Raw genomic sequence first — 20,312 nt, 5'->3', positions numbered from 1 at the left:
GAAATCCCCTGCCTCTCCTCCCTGCTTACAGAAAAAAGTATACCCATCCTTTAAAGTCTAGCTCCAATTCTACCTTTTCCATAGGTTTTTCAGTCTTGGACAAAGTCGGTAAGTTATTAAACTACTGTTAAGTGGTCCAGCCTCAATTTTCAAGTTGCAAAGCAATTATACATACATATAATAAAGCTTATTGTATATAAACATAACAGAATTAACCTACTCTAATCTACTAGTATTCTATTAATCTAGTGGTAATAACATGTATCCTTATTATTGCACTCTATGACCATTAGGTATAAATAGTAAAGGAGATCAAAGGGTTGAGGCACAGCCCTGTGGACAAGCCTGAAAGCTTAGCTAATATAATTCTTTCCCAATAGTCAAAAGCTAAAACCCCTGGTCTGGAGTGGGCCCACAGAAGGCAAGGAGACAGTTGGTCAGGATTTAGGTTGGCCTTTACTTGAGTAATGGCCTAAGAAAGTGGAGACATGGGTCCAAGTCACCAAATGAGTCACAAGTGAACTAAAAGCAATTTGAAAGGACAGGATGAGAGTGAATGGAGGTGAAGGGGAGAAGTAGAAGGTAAGGGTGTGAAAAAGTACCTAGGTAAATCAGGATGCAGTTATGAGATTAAGGATTGATGATGCTAGTGACATAAAGCTCTAAGAAGAAGTTGGGAGAGAAAGGGGAAGAAGAAAAATCCCTTAGGAAGGAGGCAGATTCCCAGCAACCTTCTCCTCTTCTTTTTCCTACTAGTACACAGGCAGAGAAGTCTGGTTGATTAGTATAACAAAACAATCTCCTGCCTACTCCTTTGCCCCCTCTTACAATTCCACTAATGGGAGGTAAATAATGAAAACTAGCCATCATTCATTCCTTATGGTGGTATCAGCTTTCTGACACCAAGGTGATACAGATTATGGCAAGGGTGAGTGTTTTGACTCCACAAAGATAACATGATGACACCTTAATAGCAGACAATTTTTAAGAAGAATTCTAAATTACCCTGATAAGTGTTTTACAAACATTACCTCATTCGTTCTCCTCAACAACCCTCTAAAGTGGTTAACAGTATTATCTCCAATTTATAGATGAAGAGCCTTAGCAAGACTAAAGAATGTGGCCAAGGTCACTCAGCTGATAAATTTAGAGGAATCAGTACTCTAACTTAAGCCTGCCTGACTGGAAAGCACCATTTATCAGTAAGGGAATGGTTTCAATCACTGAGGTACAATACAATTATCTGTGGACCTTTTGGAAAATTAAGATTAACAAATGAGAATTTCCAGGTAGGGTTGGAACCTAGGCATCTGTGTATCTGTGGAAAAGATTAGATGGAATGCCTAGATAGGTAGGCAGAGGATGATTGAGCCATGGTGAGGTAAAGCCATCTGCTGAAGGTCAACAGCAAGTTGTCTCATCTCTGTACCTCAATTCCTTTAGCTGGGGTAAAGGGGAGGAGGGAGGTATTATATAGTTAAGATGCTTGTTACCTACTAATCTAGCATTCCTCATCTGTACAATGGGCACATTACGACTTACCTCTGAACGTTGCTGCAAGGTTTAAATGAGGTAATGGCTGCAAAGTAGCCACAGAGTCTGGCAAAAATGAGGCACTCAGCAAATGGAAACTATTATTACAACATTCTTATATACACAGCTACATCTAGCTTCTGATACTATCTAACAGGGACCTTACTCTCTCTTTTATAGAAACGTCTGGTAGTTATTTTCCAGACATACCTACGAAACTACCAAATAAATAACTATTTGAAGATAAACAGAGTACACTTTCTAAAAACAAAACCAAAACTTTTCAAAATTTATACTAGAAATGTAACAAACCAAGTCAACTATCTGATAAAATTTTAGGTTCAGCTCCACAGCAAATTTAAAAATATAGTCAAGGGCAAATTAATAATTTTGTGGTTGGACTTTCACATAGTGAAAATAGGCAATTCAGAAATCTTACCTCCTGGGATTCTGAATAATTTGTAGAATCCAGGTGAAGCAGTCAACTACAGCTACATAAATACAGCAGATACTTATGTAGATATAATACTTACCAGAAATTGTTAACTTACAAATACTGGTTTCATAGTCATCTTCTATAAGTGGACTACCAAACAGTATTTTACTTAGTCAAATTATTAAATTGGCATATATCTACAAATAGTAGACCCCAAAGGGATTCAATTTGCCCATTAAAGTTTAAGTTAGTTTCTGAAAGAATCTAGTTCTCACCTGTCTTAAATCTACTCTGAACACATGCTGGGTCTCATTACAATGATAACATTATCAGTGACTGAACCTTTCAAAACAAAATACTCTGACAATCATAAGACTGAATTCATCTTTGATATAATGAGAAAATCTGGTGAACATTTTTTGTCTTTTAAAACCAAACTAACTCCTAAACTGAAAAATTCTAAGGCTGGGTGAGGAAGTCATTCATTAAAGTTCAGCCACTGCCTTTTATTAAGCAAAACTGATCTCATAACCATAGCAAACAGTCTTGAACCTGGTCATTTGGTTTAATCTACTCACAATTACCCCAAATTTTAAAAAAGCTCTATACATGCCACTGTTAAGATCCCTAAGGAATCTATTAGCCCCAAAACAACAAGAGTTATTCAACCTACAATTTGGGCAGAGTCCTTCAGTAAAAAATTTAAGAATAAAACCCTATAAGGTTTTTTCCTGTTACCTATGGATACACAGTCTAATACAGAACCCCTCCAGGCTCCATAAACAGAGAACGAAATGGACATATGTAAACAACGTGGAGAAAATTATATTCTCTTAGCAACCGACAGAATTCTTTTTAGGACAAGCCCTACTTTTTCTGAGAAACACTACTTTGATCAGACATGTAAAGTAGGGGGTAAGGATCAAAAGATATACTCACATAACAAGTGATCAGTGCGAAACAGGCATCTGAAGGAGGGGAGATGCTGATAACTGGAAGACCTTTGTTTGATGAACACTGAAATAGTTTTGGCTATACAAATTAGGGAGGAAAATCTAGAGTGGATCTGCATTAAAAAATAAGAAATCTAAAGGTTGGGGAGAATCCAGAGGAAAAAAACTATGTAGCAAGAGAAGCTTCTTGGGAGAAGAGGGAATACATGGAACACTAGCTGGCAGCATAGGCAGCAGTGTGTAGCATGGCAACAGTCAAGTTACTGCAGTGGGGTGTGGGAAGTAAATTCTCTACTATTACCAAATCTTTAGTATATTCTACGTTGCCCACTAATGCTTATATATGAATAGACTTTATCCAAGATGAGGACGAGTGTTTAACCGACTCTGGAACATTTAATGAACAAAAGAATATTAAGTAACATATTGCATAGCTGGGGTTCAGTGAAGAAATATTTCAGTATAGCCAAATCTCTGGCAAAGGATAATTCAGGGTACAAAAACTACTTTTTACTTCACAAGCTATCAGGCATAGTAATCATAAATTATATTCTGTAATCCAAGGCAGCCGTCTCCAAATTAACTATGGTAAGGACAAATAAGCACATGAACAAAACTTTTCAGCAGTTTGAGATGTGAGATGACACTGAATGAATAAAACAATTGCAGGCTGTCCATTTTTTTAAAAAAAAGGGCAATCTTAAAGTAGGTTCATGGAAACACAAATAACTACTAAACCAAAAATTTCAATAGAGACAATGAATAACCAATTGGATACTGAAAAAACAAAAGAAAACACCCAAGCCAACAAATGAGATTACCTCAAGGAATTCTTTTATAATTCAGAGGGCTTTCTTCATCTTGTTGATTCCAAACATACAAACCCACCCACAACCGTACCCATCCTATTCTTAAACTTTGTAATAACAGAGGACTCTCTGTCTTCTCACTTAAGATAAATCCCTCTACCACAGCTTTGGAGCCCATGCTTCAAAGGAACTTACATGACTTACATGTCTTCTCAGGAACCTTACATTATTAGGCTCCTTTTTCTCCTTTGTATTTAACCTCAACTTTTAAAGACACTCAAATGTCGCCCATTAAAAGTAAGTCTTTATGTGAGTCATTCCCCTCTAGCTACTGACCTGCCCCTCTCTTCCCTTTACAGTTCAACTTCTGAAAAAGAAGTGTCAATGCTCCAAAATGTTGTCTGGCCATCCACCAAAACAAGTTCCTCCAAGTTGCTTAATCCAATGGATGTTTTTCAGCCCTCATCTCATTGACTGCTCACAGCAGCATTCGACAACACTCCCTCTTGAAACACTCTTCCCATTGGCTTTTCAATATGCTACACACTCACAGCTTTCTTCCTATCCCTAGCTTTTCTATCCTTGTCTCCTTTGCAGGCCCATCCTCATCTCTCAAGCCATTAAATGCTGACATTCAAGGCTTAGACTGAGGCCCTCTTCTCACTCTATGCTGTCTCCCTCGGCACTCTTTCACATATCTGCAGTTTTTGGCCAGTGAATGGTACCATCATCCATCAAAGTGAATAAAAAATAAGGACATATATTTGACACCTCCTTCTACTTCATCTCTCATCAGTCCATCATCAAGTCCCATGGATTATACTTCCTAAATATTCTCAAATCTGTCCACTTCTTTTCACTAACACCTTAGTCTTCAAGCTACCATCATCTCTCACTGCAACACCAGCCTCCTATTTTGTCTCTTCACACGCATGCTGGCCTCCTAATTCATTCTACAAACCTCAGCCTAAGTAAACCTTTCAAAATAAAAATTTCATCATGTCACTTCTGTACTAAAAGTTATCTAATGGCTTTCCACCATTTTGGAGTACAAAGAACTGCTTAATATGGCTTACATGAAAGCCCTAATTGGTCAGGCACCTACGACCCTTCACCAGACTTATCTCACCTCCTACCGTCCCTCCTCCAACATTCTCTACTCCAACCATAAGAGCTTTCTTACAGTACCTAGTACTTGTCATGCTGTCTTCTTCCAAATAACATAAACAAATGCTACTTCCTCTACCTAAAAAGCTATTCCCTCATCTCTTAGTCTGGTTAACGCATACTCATTCTTTAGCTCTTAACCCTCATGTCAGTTCTTCAGGAGAGCCTCTTCCAATACCCTAGGTCAATTTCCCTAGCGCAGAGCAGACAGGAGACCTTCAATAAACATTTACTGAATGAACTCAAAAGAAAAAGCAGATGCAAATAAGAAAAATCTGGTAACAGACAGGGAGAGTGCACACAGAGAGTAAATATACACATAAAAAATAAGACTTTCTGACTGAGAAAACAGTCAGAGAAGCTATAATCAAAGAAATGAGAGGAAATTCTCCCTCAGTTGAAATCTTCAAACTGATAAAGCTCACTGAATATCTAGCAGGATTAATTGCTAAAAGCCACATCTAGTTACCCACAACTAAAGAAATTCAAGGAAAAGAAAAATACTGAGCTTCTAGGAGAACCTTGGGTAACTGTCAAAGGAAAGAGTATCAGATTGGTAATACCCACTGCAACTATAAAACTGAATCTTAAAAGACAATAGAGAATAGAGTTCTAAGAGTAAAGATTAATGAACTTAGAATTACATAATTATCCAAATTATTTTTCATGTGTATAGGTGGAAAGGGAGGCAGAAAACATTTAAGATACACAAGAACTCAAAGTATACACTCATACCTTAATGAAAAATTCAAGAAAAAATTCCAGCCAAGCAAACATCTACTGCTGTTTTAAAACTAAGTTCATCTTTATGACTTGCCATTAAACTCTAATAACATTACAGAAAAAGTCAGAAATAATCTGATTCTTAAAAATAACAATTGAGAAAAACAAAATCCCAAATATATAAAGTAAAAAGAACTTGGGAAATTGCCCAATTATCCAATTTAATACTAGAGAAACACTCCTTTTATGTTTTTAGAATCCTCACATCAACAGCAAAACACATACGAAACATCAAAAAAATGGAAATATCTTTCATAAGATTAAACTTAAAAGTTACACATCTATCCACTATGTGACTTTGGACAAGTCCTTTATCTTAATGTCTTAACTTTCCTCATTGATAAATAAGCAAACTTGATTAAGTGTTTTCAGAACAATTACCTTGTTCTGAGGAATGTGTAAGAAGTTAAGTGAGAAGACTAAAGTTCTAGGAATACCTAGGCAAATGGTATTAGCAAAGTAATACTTTAGTCTAAAATCATGCTGCTGAATTCTCATGTAAAAACTCTTATACTCAATACCAAGATGAAGATTATAAGAGATAAACAAAATGATTTTACTATGGAAAAATCAACCTGTAAAGAATGAAAAAGGAGAAAAGTAGCTACCAACTAGGAGTGCTAGCTGGTAGCCTGAATTTGATGGTTACATATATTGTTATCCCCTCCCCGCAAACAACAAGCATTCTCTAGAGTCCCCACTACTCCTCACTGACCACATCTAGAACATTTTATCCACGTTCTCAACATGGCATTTGAGTTTGCATCACTTGGCAAAGAGGACAATACCTGTGATTGTAACAGCATACAATCCATGAGGATTTACTCTAATCTGGTTTTTCACTAATGCGGCTGCATCATCCCAACGTAGCAAAACAAAATGATACCTGTAGAAGGCTGAATAATGGCTCCCAAGAATATCAAGTCCTACTCCTGTAAATGTTACCTTATTTGCAAAAAGAGCCTTTGCAGATGGGATTAAGTTTAGAAATTTGTGACAAGCAGATTATCCTGGATTATGCTGGCTGGGGGCGCGGTGTAGGGGGGCGCTCTAAAGGCAATCACAAGTGTCCTTATAAGAGAGAGGCAGAGGAAGATTTGACACACACACACAGAGAAGGCAGAGCAGAGAGATTTAAGGTTGTTGGCCTTAAGATTACAGTGAATGTGGCTACAATCCAAGGAACGCTGACAGCCAAGAGAAGTGGGAAAGGGCAAGAAATGCGTTCTTCCCTAAAGCCTCCAGAGTGAGCAGATTCCTGCCAACTCCTTGATTTTGGCCCAGTGAAACTGATTTTGGACTTGTGACCTCCAGAACTGTAAGAGAATAAATGTGTATGAAAAATAAGAAACTGGAATATGAAAAGCATTAACAGAGCTAAGAAAGAAATGTAAGAGATAAAAAGTTATTGTAACATTTTAAACAGCATGAAAAGCAATGATGAGAAGCAAAGAATCTATAGAAAACAATCTGCATGGGGTAAAAACCAAAATAAGAAGAAAATCATCCAGTATGCAGATAATAAGAATAAAGGGATAAAAGTGAGGAGACTGAAGAAAAGACACAAACAATGCAGATCCAACAGTTTAATCAGTGCATTGTAAAAAGAAAATCAAATAATGGAAAAGAAATTAAACTTCAAAGAAAAAAGAAATTAATCCTAAACTGAACTTGATGACTGAAAGCATTCATCAAGTACCAGATAATTTTAGTAGAAAGTGACCAACACCAAAGCATAATCTGGTGAAGACAATGCACTTCAAGAATACAAGAATTTAGACAAACGAAACATGCCAAAAAAATAAAAACAAAAACAAATCAGGCTAGTCTCAAACTTCTTTGCAATGTCAAATGATAGGCAATAATGAAGTCAAGTCTATAAATATTGAGCGTAAAGGTGGATGTTCCAAGAATTTTATACCCAGCAAAATCAGCACCTATATGTGAAGGTAACAGAAAGATATCATCAAATATCCTGTAACTAAAAAAGTATATCATCCACGTACTATTCCTGAAAAACCTATTTCTTAAGACAGATTATGCAATCAAGAGATTAATCAAAATAAGAAACTCAATAATGGAGATGTCATAGTATAGGGCTTGGGGTGGGCAAAATATACTAAGCAAAAAGAAATCAAGGGCTATGATTTTAATTTCAGACAAAGGAAAGCACAAGGAATAAAGCAATAAATAGGATGAGTGTCTCTTTTAAATTGATGAGGGCGTAGTCTAAAATTATAATTTAACTTACGAATTTTATATGCTAAATACTTTTATGCCAGATAATTCACAGCAAACTTACCAAAAATACTATATGCTGAAATCCAGACTATATATTCTGTTCAAACATGCTTAAAACATTAATTCAAAATCAAGCATTTATTGGATTATATATTAGAAAACAAAAGCTTTAGAGTTTCCTAACACACTCCCACCCACCCTACCCTGGGGACCAGGGGGGGAAAAAAAGAAATAAAGAAAACAAGTGACACAGACCATATTATCTGACTTAATACAATAACAGTAGATAGTATAACAATAAAGAAAGGAAAAAACCTTCAAATATCTGGAAATTGCTTTAAAAGGCATGCTTCCGCACAAGCAGAAGGACCTACAACTAGAGTATACAACTATGTACTGGGGGTGCTTTGGGGAGAAGACGGAGGAGAGAAGAAGAAGATGGGCAACAGATGTTAGCTCAGGTGCCAATCTTAAAAAAAAAAAAAAGGCATGCTTCTAATCAACTTTGCATTGAGTTTGTGTATTTTCGCAATTACAAAATATTTAGGAAAAATGAGAAAGACCTCGTATCAAATTCTATGAGATATAACCAAACGTTATTCAGGGAAACTCTCACTTTCTTAGTAAAAAAGTGAAAATCAGTATATTAACTATTCAATGCAAGAAGAACCACCACACACACAAAACCTAAGGAAAGCTGAAGGAATTATAATGAAAGATTAAGGTAAATATGATAAGTTATATGAGAGAAAAATGAGTAAAACAGGTAAACCACTAATTAGCCTCGTTGAGAAAAATTATTAATCGAAATTAGAAACCAAACAGGCCATACTCACTTCACACATAGAGGTGTTTTTGTTTGTTTGTTTTTTATAAAACACACTATACAATTCTTTGCTAATAAATTTGAAAACATGGAGGAAACTGACAAGGTTCTTGGAAAACAAATTACCAAATTTTTTTTTCAAGAAGTGATGGAATAGGGCTGGCCCCGTGGCCGAGTGGTTAAGTTCGCGCACTCCGCTGCAGGTGGCCCAGTGTTTTGTTGGTTCGAATCCTGGGCGCGGACATGGCACTGCTCATCAAACCACGCTGAGGCAGCATCCCACATGGCACAACTAGGTGGACCCACAATGAAGAATATACAACTATGTACTGGGGGGCTTTGGGGAGAAAAAGGAAAAAATAAAAAATCTTTAAAAAAAACCAAAAAAACAAAAAAAAAAACCAAGAAGTGATGGAATAAAGACCAGTAACTGCAACAACTGCAACAAAATGAGTAAGTTATCAAAGAACTATCGCTCAAAAAAGCTCCTGGGCTCATGAAAAACAAAAAACAAAAAGGCTGAAGAACATTCTAGGTAAAGAAGACCAAAGAGATAATGACAACAAAGTGTAATGTGTGATCCCCCACCAGCTTATACATATTTATCTGTGCAAAGAGAATGCACACACACACACCCCAAAGGAAAAATGGAAGGTTATAAAACAAATGTGGCAAAATGTTAACAACTGGTCATTTTAGATAAATGAGTTCATTGTATTCTTTTTTCAAATTTTCTGTAAATTTGAATTGTGTTCAAAATAAAGTTATCAAAATTAAAAGTGGAGGCCAGCCCCAAGGTGTAGTGGTTAAATCCAGCACGCTCTGCTTTGGCAGCCCAGGCTTGCAGGTTCAGATCCTGGGCAAGGACGTACACCACTCGTCAGCCATGTTGTGATGACAACCCACATGTGAAATGGAGGAAGACTGGCACAGTTGTCAGCTCAGGGCTAATCTTCCTCAGCAAAAAATAATAATGATAAAATTAAAAAATACAAGTACATCAGACAATTTTACAACTAAGATCTTTCAAGCCTTAAAAGAACATGTAACTCCTAAATTAACAAAAGAAGGGAAAAAAACTTTCCACTTCTTTTTACAAACCTATCATAATCCTGATATAAAATCTGACAAAGATAGCACTAAAAAATAACACTATAGTTCAAACACACTCATTGATACAGATGCAAAAAAACCCTAAGTAAAACATGAGCACATAAAATATGAGCATACATAAGCACAAATTACCAAGTAGGTTTCATTTTTAGGAAGTTAACTATGAGCCAACATTCAGCAACCTATTAATATAAGTGATCTTTTAAGAAGTTCAAAGGAGGGCCAGCCCGGTGGCGCAGCAGTTAAGTTCGCATGTTCTGCTTCTCGGCAGCCCAGGGTTCGCTGGTTGGCATCCCAGGTACGGACATGGCACCGCCTGGCATGCCATGCTGTGGCAGGCATCCCACGTATAAAGTAGAGAAAGATGGGCATGGCTGTTAGCTCAGGGCCAGTCTTCCTCAGTAAAAAGAGGAGGATTGGCAGTAGTTAGCTCAGGGTTAATCTTCCTCAAAAAAAAAAAAAAAGAGTTCAAAGGAGAAACAATACCATCATCTCTTCACATGCTAAAAGGGATCTGATAAAAGTCATTCCATAATCATTAACACATACTTCAAGCCAAATAGGAAGCACAGTGATTAGAACAATTGCCACAAAAGAAACAAGAACAAAGATACCTGCTCTTATCCCTATTATTTAGCACTGTCTAGAAATAGTGATCAATGCAGTAAGTCAAGATAAAAAAAAAAGAGGCATAAAAATATGAGATGAGATCACATTATTATTTGCAGATAATAACTGTGATGGCAAACTCAAAACCTAAAACATTATTAGGAAAAAACAGTTCAGTAAGGTTATCTGACTATAGAAAATCATAAAAAAAACTTAAACAATAACAACCACTTAGAAAATAAAGAAAAAATGGCAATAAAAGTATATCCAAATAAATAATTAACAAGAAATACTCAGAACCTTTAAGAAAGCCTCAGAAGAAAAGATATTCCTTTTTCTCAGACAGGAAGATTCAATATTGTGAAGACATTTATCCCTCCTTTTTTAGTCAATAAATTCAATATAATCAAAACTGGGTCTTTTTGTTCCCAGACTTTGATGAAATGATTCCAAAATTCATATGAACGAATGTTTGAGAATAGTAAAAACATTCTAAAAAACATCAGAATTTGCCATACCTAATATTAAAACAATTTCAAATTATGGTATTTAAGAGGGAATACTATTGCAGGAATAAACTGATCAGTAGACTAGAACTGAGACTCCAAAGAGATCTGTGGGAAGGCAAATTCAATAAAGCGTTAGAACAGCTGGCCTATTCCAGTCCTGCCCTCCCAGGGAGGGTAGCTGAATCACTGTCGCACATGTTAAAGTAAATACCAGGTGATTAAGACTCAAGTTTGAAATACTAATAAAACCACGCAAGGACAGCCAGGCAAATATTTCTATAATCTTATGATAGAAAAGGACTTTCTAAGTATGACATCAACGGCAAGAAGGAAAAGAGACTCCAAAGGAATAAAAAGTGACTCCAGAGGAATAAACCTTCTACACTATAATGCAAAGCTCATAAGCTTGAAAGGCAAATCTCTTTAAAATAAGTATTTGCAATATATAGGATAAAGTTAATATTCCTAAAAGAGACAAAAGGCTCTTATAAGACAATAAAAGGAACACTTTAAAAGAAATGGACAAAGAACATGAATAGGCAATTCAATTCATAAAAGAATATAAATGGCCAATAAATATATGAAACACTGACCAATCTCACTAGCCATTGAACACAAATTAATTTTTTATACATTACTTTATCAAAAATTAAAGATTTATAATGTCCAGTATTAGCAAAGGAATTTTAAAAAATATACGCCTCACAGGTAGGAGAGGAATCTCATAGTAACTTTCTGAAGGATATGTACGATACACATTAATTTTAAATGTTGACTTCCATTTAAATGGTTTTGTATATTCACACTTTGAAGCACCCCTTTATTCCAAAAGTACTTTAAAAACAGATTAACTATAAAACAGAAAATTAAGAAGACCAAACCACCTGCTGAAGACAAACTCTTGAAATACAAAGCACTTTGTGAAGCTGAAACTGTGAGCCTCCTGGGCACAAGTAACAGAGACAGACAGAAGTCCACATCCTGTAGGGATGGTTTCAGAGACTAAAAATGCCCCCGCGCAAGCTGGGATAGAACCCAGGCTCACTGAAACTAATGCCTGGGGTGGAAGGGCTCTATTGCCTGTACAAGTTCCTGGAAAAAGCTACTTACAACCTAGGGCTACAGTTTAGATGAAGTTATGTGCCCAGAGAGCAGCAGTATAGATCTTCCTTTAGTCTGTGTCTTATTCTTGGAGAGATAAGCCTGATCCTAACTTTATCACGAATCATGAGAACCAAGTCTCAAATATAAGACATGGTTTCAGACTGGGCACCCTAGGGCCAAGATGTAGCTGCATGCAAAAACACTGGATAAAAAGGGTGAAAAGAAAGAAAACAAAACAAAATTTCCATTTAATATGAGACTACAAAACCAAACTCCAAAACTCAAGGAAAACTAAACTAAGACGGATAGCAAACAAAATCAGTAATTGTAAGAATTCAATCTAGAAGAAAATGTAACCATCTGAAAATAACTTCAAATGTACATGTTTAGGATCCTTCCAAAGTTAAAAGAACAATAGACATAAAGGGGGAAAAAAGAATAAAAAAATCAGAAATCAAACCAGAATAGGTGGCCGTTAGAGAGAGAACCTGAACATGAGAAAAATATTCACTGAGAAATAAAACAACTGAAGCCACATAAATTCTAAGCTGAACAAAGTCAAGGTTTGAACTAGTAAATTGAAAAACAATACTTAGGAATTGCCCAGAACATAACACAAAGATTAAGAAGGAATACTGGAAAAACAATATTCAGAGATATAAAACCTCAGGAATTTTCTGGAACTGAAGAAAGATAGGAGTCTACAGACCAACAATGTATTTCAAAGAGCACCTAGAGACAACACAACATACAGATCCAGGCACATCATGGGAATGTGCTCAGAACATCAAGCATAGTAAAATAGACAACAAATACTAACATTTACATCACACTTGAAATATACAGGGTTCTATCCTAAGTGCTTTACATATATTAATGTAATCATCACTGCAACCCCTATAATACGGACACTGTTTCATCATCTCTGTTCAGAATTAGCCCAAGGTCACACAGTAAACAGTGGCAACAGGACACAGAAAAGGAATCTTCTTAAAAACTACAAGAGAGAAAAATTATACACAAAGGCATAACAATTAGCTAGAGACCAGACTTTTCAGAGATTCATGTTTGCCAAGTTTCATAATATAATAAACAGTATCTTGAGGGTGCTGACAGGAAGAGGGAGGGGAGAAGTTTATTAACCAAGACTTCTTTATTTGCTAAAAAAAAAGAGAAAATAATGTGTAAAATATACTTTCAAACAAAAACCAAGGACATTTACAAGCCACATTCTGTTACTAAAAACACTACTGAAGGATATACTTTAGCAAGAAGAAAGGTGAAGCCTGGAGTGAGATACAAGCAACAGTAAATACAGAAACTGGTAAAATACACTGGCTGATTAAATTAGGTATTGAATATAAAAAAGAAAATGAAATTTTTTATGCTACAAAAAGGGGGACATAAAATTGTAGGCAATTATATAGATAATGGAGGAACGTTTAGTGTTTAATCAAATATGAGCTCACAAAAAAATCACCAAATATACAAGGAAAAAGCTGCCACGAGTAGGAGTTAACATATAACAAATACAACTAGATTAAGACTTCAGATATTGGAATTAGTGAATATAAGATATAAAATAACTATGTATGAAATGTTTAAGAAGATTTAAAAAGAAAAAACAAAAAAATTACCAGGCAAATTGGGAAAGAATTAAATACCACTTTTGGAAACGAAAAAATAATTGTTGGTATTAAAAGTTCAAAGGACAACTTAAACAACAGATTAGAAACAAATGCAGTAAATTAGTTCAGTAAGTTCAAGAAAACTATGTTCACTTCAAAACACCTATAACTAAAGGATCGGGGGGAAGGGGAAGGAGAAAAAGAAAATCAAGTTCTCCAACAATAGTAACAGCATAAACAGTCCACAGATGTAGGTTCTAAAAACTTAAGACCTGGACACTGTAGTGCCCCTGGAAGCCCAGGACTATTAATTCATCTCTCCGATCAGGTCAACTTCCTGGATCACGGCTATGGTAGTAGTAGACTTCTCTAGGCTTTAATATCAACATTTATTCCACTGAGAGAATCAGAAAACACCAGCAAAATAATGGTTACTGGGGCCAGCCCCGTGGCCAAGTGGTTAAGTTCGTGCGCTCCGCCTTTGGCGGCCTGGGGTTTCGGCTGGTTCGGATCCTGGGCGTGGACACGGCACTGCTCATCAGGCCACGTTGAGGTGGCATCCCACATGCCACAACTAGAAGGACCCACAAGTAAAAAATAAAAAAAATAATGGTTACTTTACTCTATACAGAAGAGCCTAATCTCATTTAACAAATGCTCCTCTGGTAACTCCTATTTTCTAAATATTTTTAAATCATAGCAATCTTTAAATTCTCACATCCTACTTTAGTTAGAGGTAAAAGTTTCTTACAGGGTCCATTAGTTTGCAGTTCACCAGCCAAGGTCTCTAGAATGCTGCTCCAATCTCCCTCAGGACTAACAATATTTTCACAGATTACTCTGGTTAAATATTCTTTTAATAAAGCTCAATCCTATAGATCAGTCAATTAAACCAACAAATACTCTTAATTTCTCCTTCTATGACATAAATAATCTATAAAAGTTATGAACATTGGGGCCAGCCCCGTGGTGCAGTGGTTTAAGTGCACACGTTCCGCTTCGGCGGCCCTGGGTTCGCTGGTTCGGATCCTGGGTGCTGACATGGCACCACTTGGCACGCCATGCTGTGGTAGGCGTCCCACATATAAAGTAGAGGAAGGTGGGCATGGAGGTTAGCTCAGGGCCAGTCTTCCTCAGCAAAAAGAGGAGGATTGGCAGCAGATGTTAGCTCAGGGCTAATCTTCCTCAAAGGAAAAAAAAAGTTATGAGCATTTATAGAGTTCTTTTGCAGAGAAAGGAATACTTGTTCTTAAAACAAATTATATACACAGATATTTTGTAAACTTGATTTCCAATACTAAAAACACTCATTTAAATCAGATACACATTTTATCTGTTAAATGAATCTCAATTGTTCTAAAGAAAATTTAACCTACCTTCATCACCTTTCTCCTTAAAAAAGTTATATACAAAATATTGTAGACAATATTTTCGATAAGGAAGTGAATACATCCAAGTGGTCAAATACAGGTACTAACAGTTCTCATTAGTTTGCACTCCCCTCCTCTCAAATTTCCAATTTGCTTAATTACAGGACTTTACTAACTTTAAAGCTATTATGTGGGATGCTGGCTGGCTCTTTTGGGGCACTTTACTGACAGTCCCTAAAATCTCACAAACAATTCTAATCCAACCAGAAGACTGCTGATCTATGAATCAAATAAGATTTCCTTTGGCAGTGGCAACTTCTCATTTGTGCCATTCTCTGGCCAATTCTAGACCTCTGAAGCAGTCCACTGACTACAGGGGCACCCAGAATAGGATTCTGCCCCTCCAATCAGAAACTCCAGGGGAACGGTGCCATTTAACTCTCTGTGGGATTTCTCTGAAGAATAATCCCAAGGTGGTATATGGGTTTCCCACTCTGCACTGGTTTAAACCTGAAGATCTTCGAACAACCCAAAAGACAACACATAACTATTGTTCAGCATCAAAATTCCTACACAAAGTTCTGGAAAGAAAGTATGTCAAGGATACTAGACCTCATCAGAAAATGAAATTATCTTTTGTGCTTCACTGACATGTGACTAAAATTAAAATTTTACAACTGAATATTTAAAAAATGTCACCTGTCTTCCACATTATAAGATCTTTGCTTTCTGTTCTTGCCTCTACTTCTCACTCTCTCCTAAGCAGCCTCTAAGTTTTATTCTTCTGCCCACAAATTCAGTCTCCTTGCAAATTTTATACCATTTCTACTCCTGCTCTTACCACTTTGTCCCTCCCAAGCCTGAGCAATCTTTTCTTCTATTTTCCCTTTCTTTAATTCCTCATCCTTGGTGTGAGGAAAGTTCAAGAAGGTAGAGTTCAGGTAAGCCAGCTGCAAACAGGAACATTTCAGTGAGCGCATGCAAGACTGAGTTTGAGAGGGAGAAGAGAAATGGCTACCAGGGTAATGTCTTGGGGCAGGCGTGGGGGGGGGGGGGAGGGGCGCTACTGAACAATCCACACAGTGAAAAGCATATTGGAGGTGAGGACCAATGGTACATTTTCTTCAAAGTTATAGTACTAGTGAAAAGCCTCATTCTTGGTTTAAATTTAGATATAGTCTTCCAATTACTGAATGATTTTTCCTGGTCAGAGAAGGAGGAAACAGCTATTATTTAAGCTATAAAAGAAGGCTAAGTTTTCAAAGCTGACTATCTCATGAGAGATACAAGATGTTCACAAAGGGGAGAAATCACTGATCAAAGTCTGGATTCTGTTTATATGAAATATCCAAAAAGCAAATCTACAGAGACAGAAAGTAGATGAGTGGTTGACAAGGGGGACAGGAGAATGGAGAGTGACTGCTAATGAGTACAAGGTTTCTTTTGGGGGTGATGAAAAGGTTCTAAAATTAAATTGTGGCAATGGTTGCACAATTCTGTGAATAAACTAAAAACTACTGAGCTGTAAACTTTAAATGGGTAAATTTTATGCTATGTTAGTTATAACTTAATAAAGCCATTTAAAAAGATTTCTAGGGTTTTATTGGTTTTCTGTATCTGTATTTTACTTTACATAAAAAGATTTAAAAAGATAACTGTAGATTATGTAGTAATATGGAAAGCACTACATTAACATTTTTTCAAACACTAAAAAAAAGAGTTACCTGCAAATTTCTTGCTGCTCAACAGTTGTTCATCTTGTAGCTTCAACTAAATATTTACTTCACTCTTTCAATTAAATATTTGCTTAACCTCCTCCAACAAACCAAATTTCACCAAATGAATTACAATGCAAAACAGTTACTGAGTTAAAAAATACCTTAATTTAAATGCTTTAAATTAAAACCTTAAAAATGAAACTTCAAAAAGCAAACCAAAACTGACCAATCAAGGGGTGGGGCTGGCCCCGTGGCCGAGTGGTTAAGTTCGCGCACTCCGCTGCAGGCGGCCCAGTGTTTCATTGGTTCGAATCCTGGGCGCAGACATGGCACTGCTCATTAAAACCACGCTGAGGCAGCGTCCCACATGCCACAACTAGAAGGACACACAACAAAGAATATACAACTATGTACTGGGGGGCTTTGGGGAGAAAAAGGAAAAAATAAAAAATCTTTAAAAAACAAAACAACAAAAAAACTGACCAATCAAACCAACCCAAGTAAGTCAGAAAAAGCTCTTCTATGCTAAGCAGTATTTCGATAACGCCCATGACACAGGTCATTTTTTCTCTACCAAAAACTATTCAAAAATTTGTCATTGCTGAATTAGGTAAAAATTTACAATTACCCAAACCAGTCCGTTTATACAGCTATTAGCAGCACTTTCAATTTCACAAAGTACGTTTGACACAAAGCTTGCCACTGTTGATGTTTCCTTCATGTTCCATGATTTTTTAACGTATCAACATGTTTTAGACATGTGCTGTGATCTGAATTACATACTCCATAAAGCAGTCTTCTTAAATTCCTACAGAGGTATGAACTGTAGAATTTTTTTTTTTTTTTTGGTGAGGAAGATTGTCACTGAGCTAACATTTGTGCCAATCTTCCTCTATTTTGTATGTGGGATGCCACCACAGCATGGCTTAATGAGTTGGTGTGTAGGTCTGCCCTGGGAGCTGAACCCGCCAACTGCAGGCTGCTGAGGCAGAGCATGCAAACTTAACCACTATGCCACGGGGCCAGCCCCAAACTGCACAATTTTTAAAAGTAAACTTTAGCAGTACAAACTGCCTGAAAAATATCTAAGCTAAATTTAGTTGGAGGGTTCTACTGGCTATAAAAATTAGATAGTGACCTATTTTCACTAACAATTACAGTATGAGCAAAACATTTAAAGACTTAGCATAGAGCAATTTAGTTTTTAAAGTTCTCTAAGAATGTTCTGGTATTCACAATCTCAATTTGCCTCATCTATTAACTATTTCAAATGTCTCAGTTTTGGATAACATGTCTACAGATTGGAAAGCGGATTCAATTCCCAGTTTGTTATTTTTTAATCCTTGCATATTTGAGGATTCAGACTCAGACTGACCTAGAAAACAATAAATGACTTCCTCAGCCAACCTATCCTTTTTTTCTTTTGCTTAAAACAAACAAAAGCCCTCACACAGAGCATTTATTAAGTGTTTGCTGATAACCTTGTATATTTAAGTTGAAAGAAGGGAAAAATAAAACATTAAATATCTAAGATGGTAAAAGGTTCATTCACACACAAAACGGGGGAATTCTAAGTATTTCACACATATGAAATGTCTCTGCCAGAAAAAAAGACAACAAAGTATTTGACTCTAAGAGATAGACTTCTGCATACAATCTAATATTCTTCAAAATAGAATCATTCACTGAGTCCATAAATTGTGATATAGATGTTTTGTGTGTGGAAAAGGGTGTTGGGGAAGTATGAGAAAAAAGTTTTTTTTAAAGTGAAAATCCTGTATTTCTAATAGCTTAAAAATACATATATATCCAGCTACTTCCTATACTTGATTAGCCACACCTCAAATGACATGGCTTAAAATGAATTTCTCAACTCCCTGCCACTTCTCCTACCCAGTTCCCTGTCTCAGGAAATAGGTCTACCATTAGTCACGAGCTCACAGAATCCTGTATTTCCCTTATCACAGCACAAGAGACTCCGTGAATGCTTTCTCATTTTAGATTTTCAGGTCCATGAGGGAAGAGATCATGTCTTTTTTTGTTTCACAGTACTTAGCACATAGTGACACCTGATTAATATGTAGGACAAATGAATGATAGCCATCATTGTGACTTCTCCTTTAACAGAGGAGTTAGGAATTCTTTTCCATCCAGTAAAATGTATTCCCATAGAAGCTGACCTACAAACAAACTATATCCTACCATTTCCATTTTGTTATTCTATAGAATACATAGTTGTAATTTTAAAAATCTCTATAGAAACATAATTGATTTCTAATAAGAAAATATTGGATTCTCAAGCAAATTTGCAGCTTATCAATCAAAAACTTGATTTTCAGATTACTGTTCATTAATGACTTTTAAAAGTTTCTCAACATCATCAGATGCACACTCTCATTACTGAAAAATGCCACATAAAATACACTGGAGAAGACAAAAGAGACAAGATGCAGTTTCGACTAGAGGTTACAGTGCCCATACGTTCTCCTTCCCAGAGCTATTTATTTATGCATCTACTCAGTCATTCAATATTCATGAATAGGTAAATTTTTAAAAAAGTCTTTGATGTAAGAAGCAAGTATAAGGTAAGTTAGACACAAAGGAATAATTTCTGGGAGCTAGGAAATCCACTTTCAATGTATTTTAGACAAAAATATCTTTAACTGAGTCTGGGAGTTTCACTGTATAAAATGAATCATCCCATTTGTACTTAAGGAGCTCCTTATTCTACTGACTGTAGCAAACAGTACAAGATCACACCAGATGGCTGACTAGTTGCTGAAGTACTTGCTTATAGTATCAGGAAGCATTTATACAGATGGAGAAAATGAAGATGACAGATATGGAGTAACACAGGGTTAAGCTGTGGTTTGACCACAGAACAAAAGCTGCCACTTCTAAGATCAGCCCTGTGACATCCAAAACAGCCTTACAGACTCTCAGCAATAATATTTTACTGCTTTATAAAAAGTGAAAATTTTAGTTACTACCTATTTATATTCTGAAGCATGATGGCATACTGCAAAGATGTTTTTCTAAAGTCTGGTAAGTTTTGTGATTCTGTTTGCAAAACAAAACTAAAAAAGTAATACACAGCCACTCGTCGCTTATCCTTATCATTAATATTTTCATTTCTGAATTTTGGTAACAAAATTAAGTAAGCAAGCTGCATCTCCTATAGACGTAATACCAAATTTGACGCAATTTTCTACCATTCACGCTAAAGAAAAGGAGCATTTCTAAGAAGCCAAGACATTCATTCAAAGTTGGTAGTGAATTATGTTCTTATTCTCTGAGACAGTACAACAGTTCTTGAATGACATATTCTTTAAATAATTAAGCCACATAAAGCATGACTCAAACAAAACAAAACAAAGCCGTTTATCTACATCCCTGCCTGAGACAGTCATATCACAGATGCATACAAAGCACCAGCCTAAATTTAAACTGGATTATACATGACCTATGCTCTCTCATGGTCTAATATATTTCTGGCTCACATTCAATTTTCTT

General features: G+C 36.2%; 1 protein-coding gene across 6 annotated transcripts in view; it reads right to left on the bottom strand.

The window, feature by feature from the left end:
- The window catches only part of PPM1A (protein phosphatase, Mg2+/Mn2+ dependent 1A), a 43,333-nt gene that overhangs the window by 11,467 nt on the left and 11,554 nt on the right, over window positions 1–20,312 (bottom strand). The window contains exon 2 of one of the 6 annotated variants that reach the window (XM_070593132.1): window positions 2,909–3,035. The exons of 4 other annotated variants lie outside the window; for them this stretch is intronic. In XM_070593132.1, the coding sequence (XP_070449233.1) occupies window positions 2,909–3,035 (127 nt within the window). Of the gene's footprint in view, window positions 1–2,908; window positions 3,036–17,025; window positions 17,176–20,312 lie in introns of those variants that run through there. One more of the 6 variants, XM_070593134.1, reaches the window with a different exon arrangement.

The sequence above is a fragment of the Equus przewalskii genome, chromosome 25 (genome assembly GCF_037783145.1).
Source record: "Equus przewalskii isolate Varuska chromosome 25, EquPr2, whole genome shotgun sequence".
In the NCBI taxonomy this organism is placed as follows: domain Eukaryota; kingdom Metazoa; phylum Chordata; class Mammalia; order Perissodactyla; family Equidae; genus Equus; species Equus przewalskii.
This window is presented reverse-complemented; position numbering and strand designations above follow the sequence as displayed.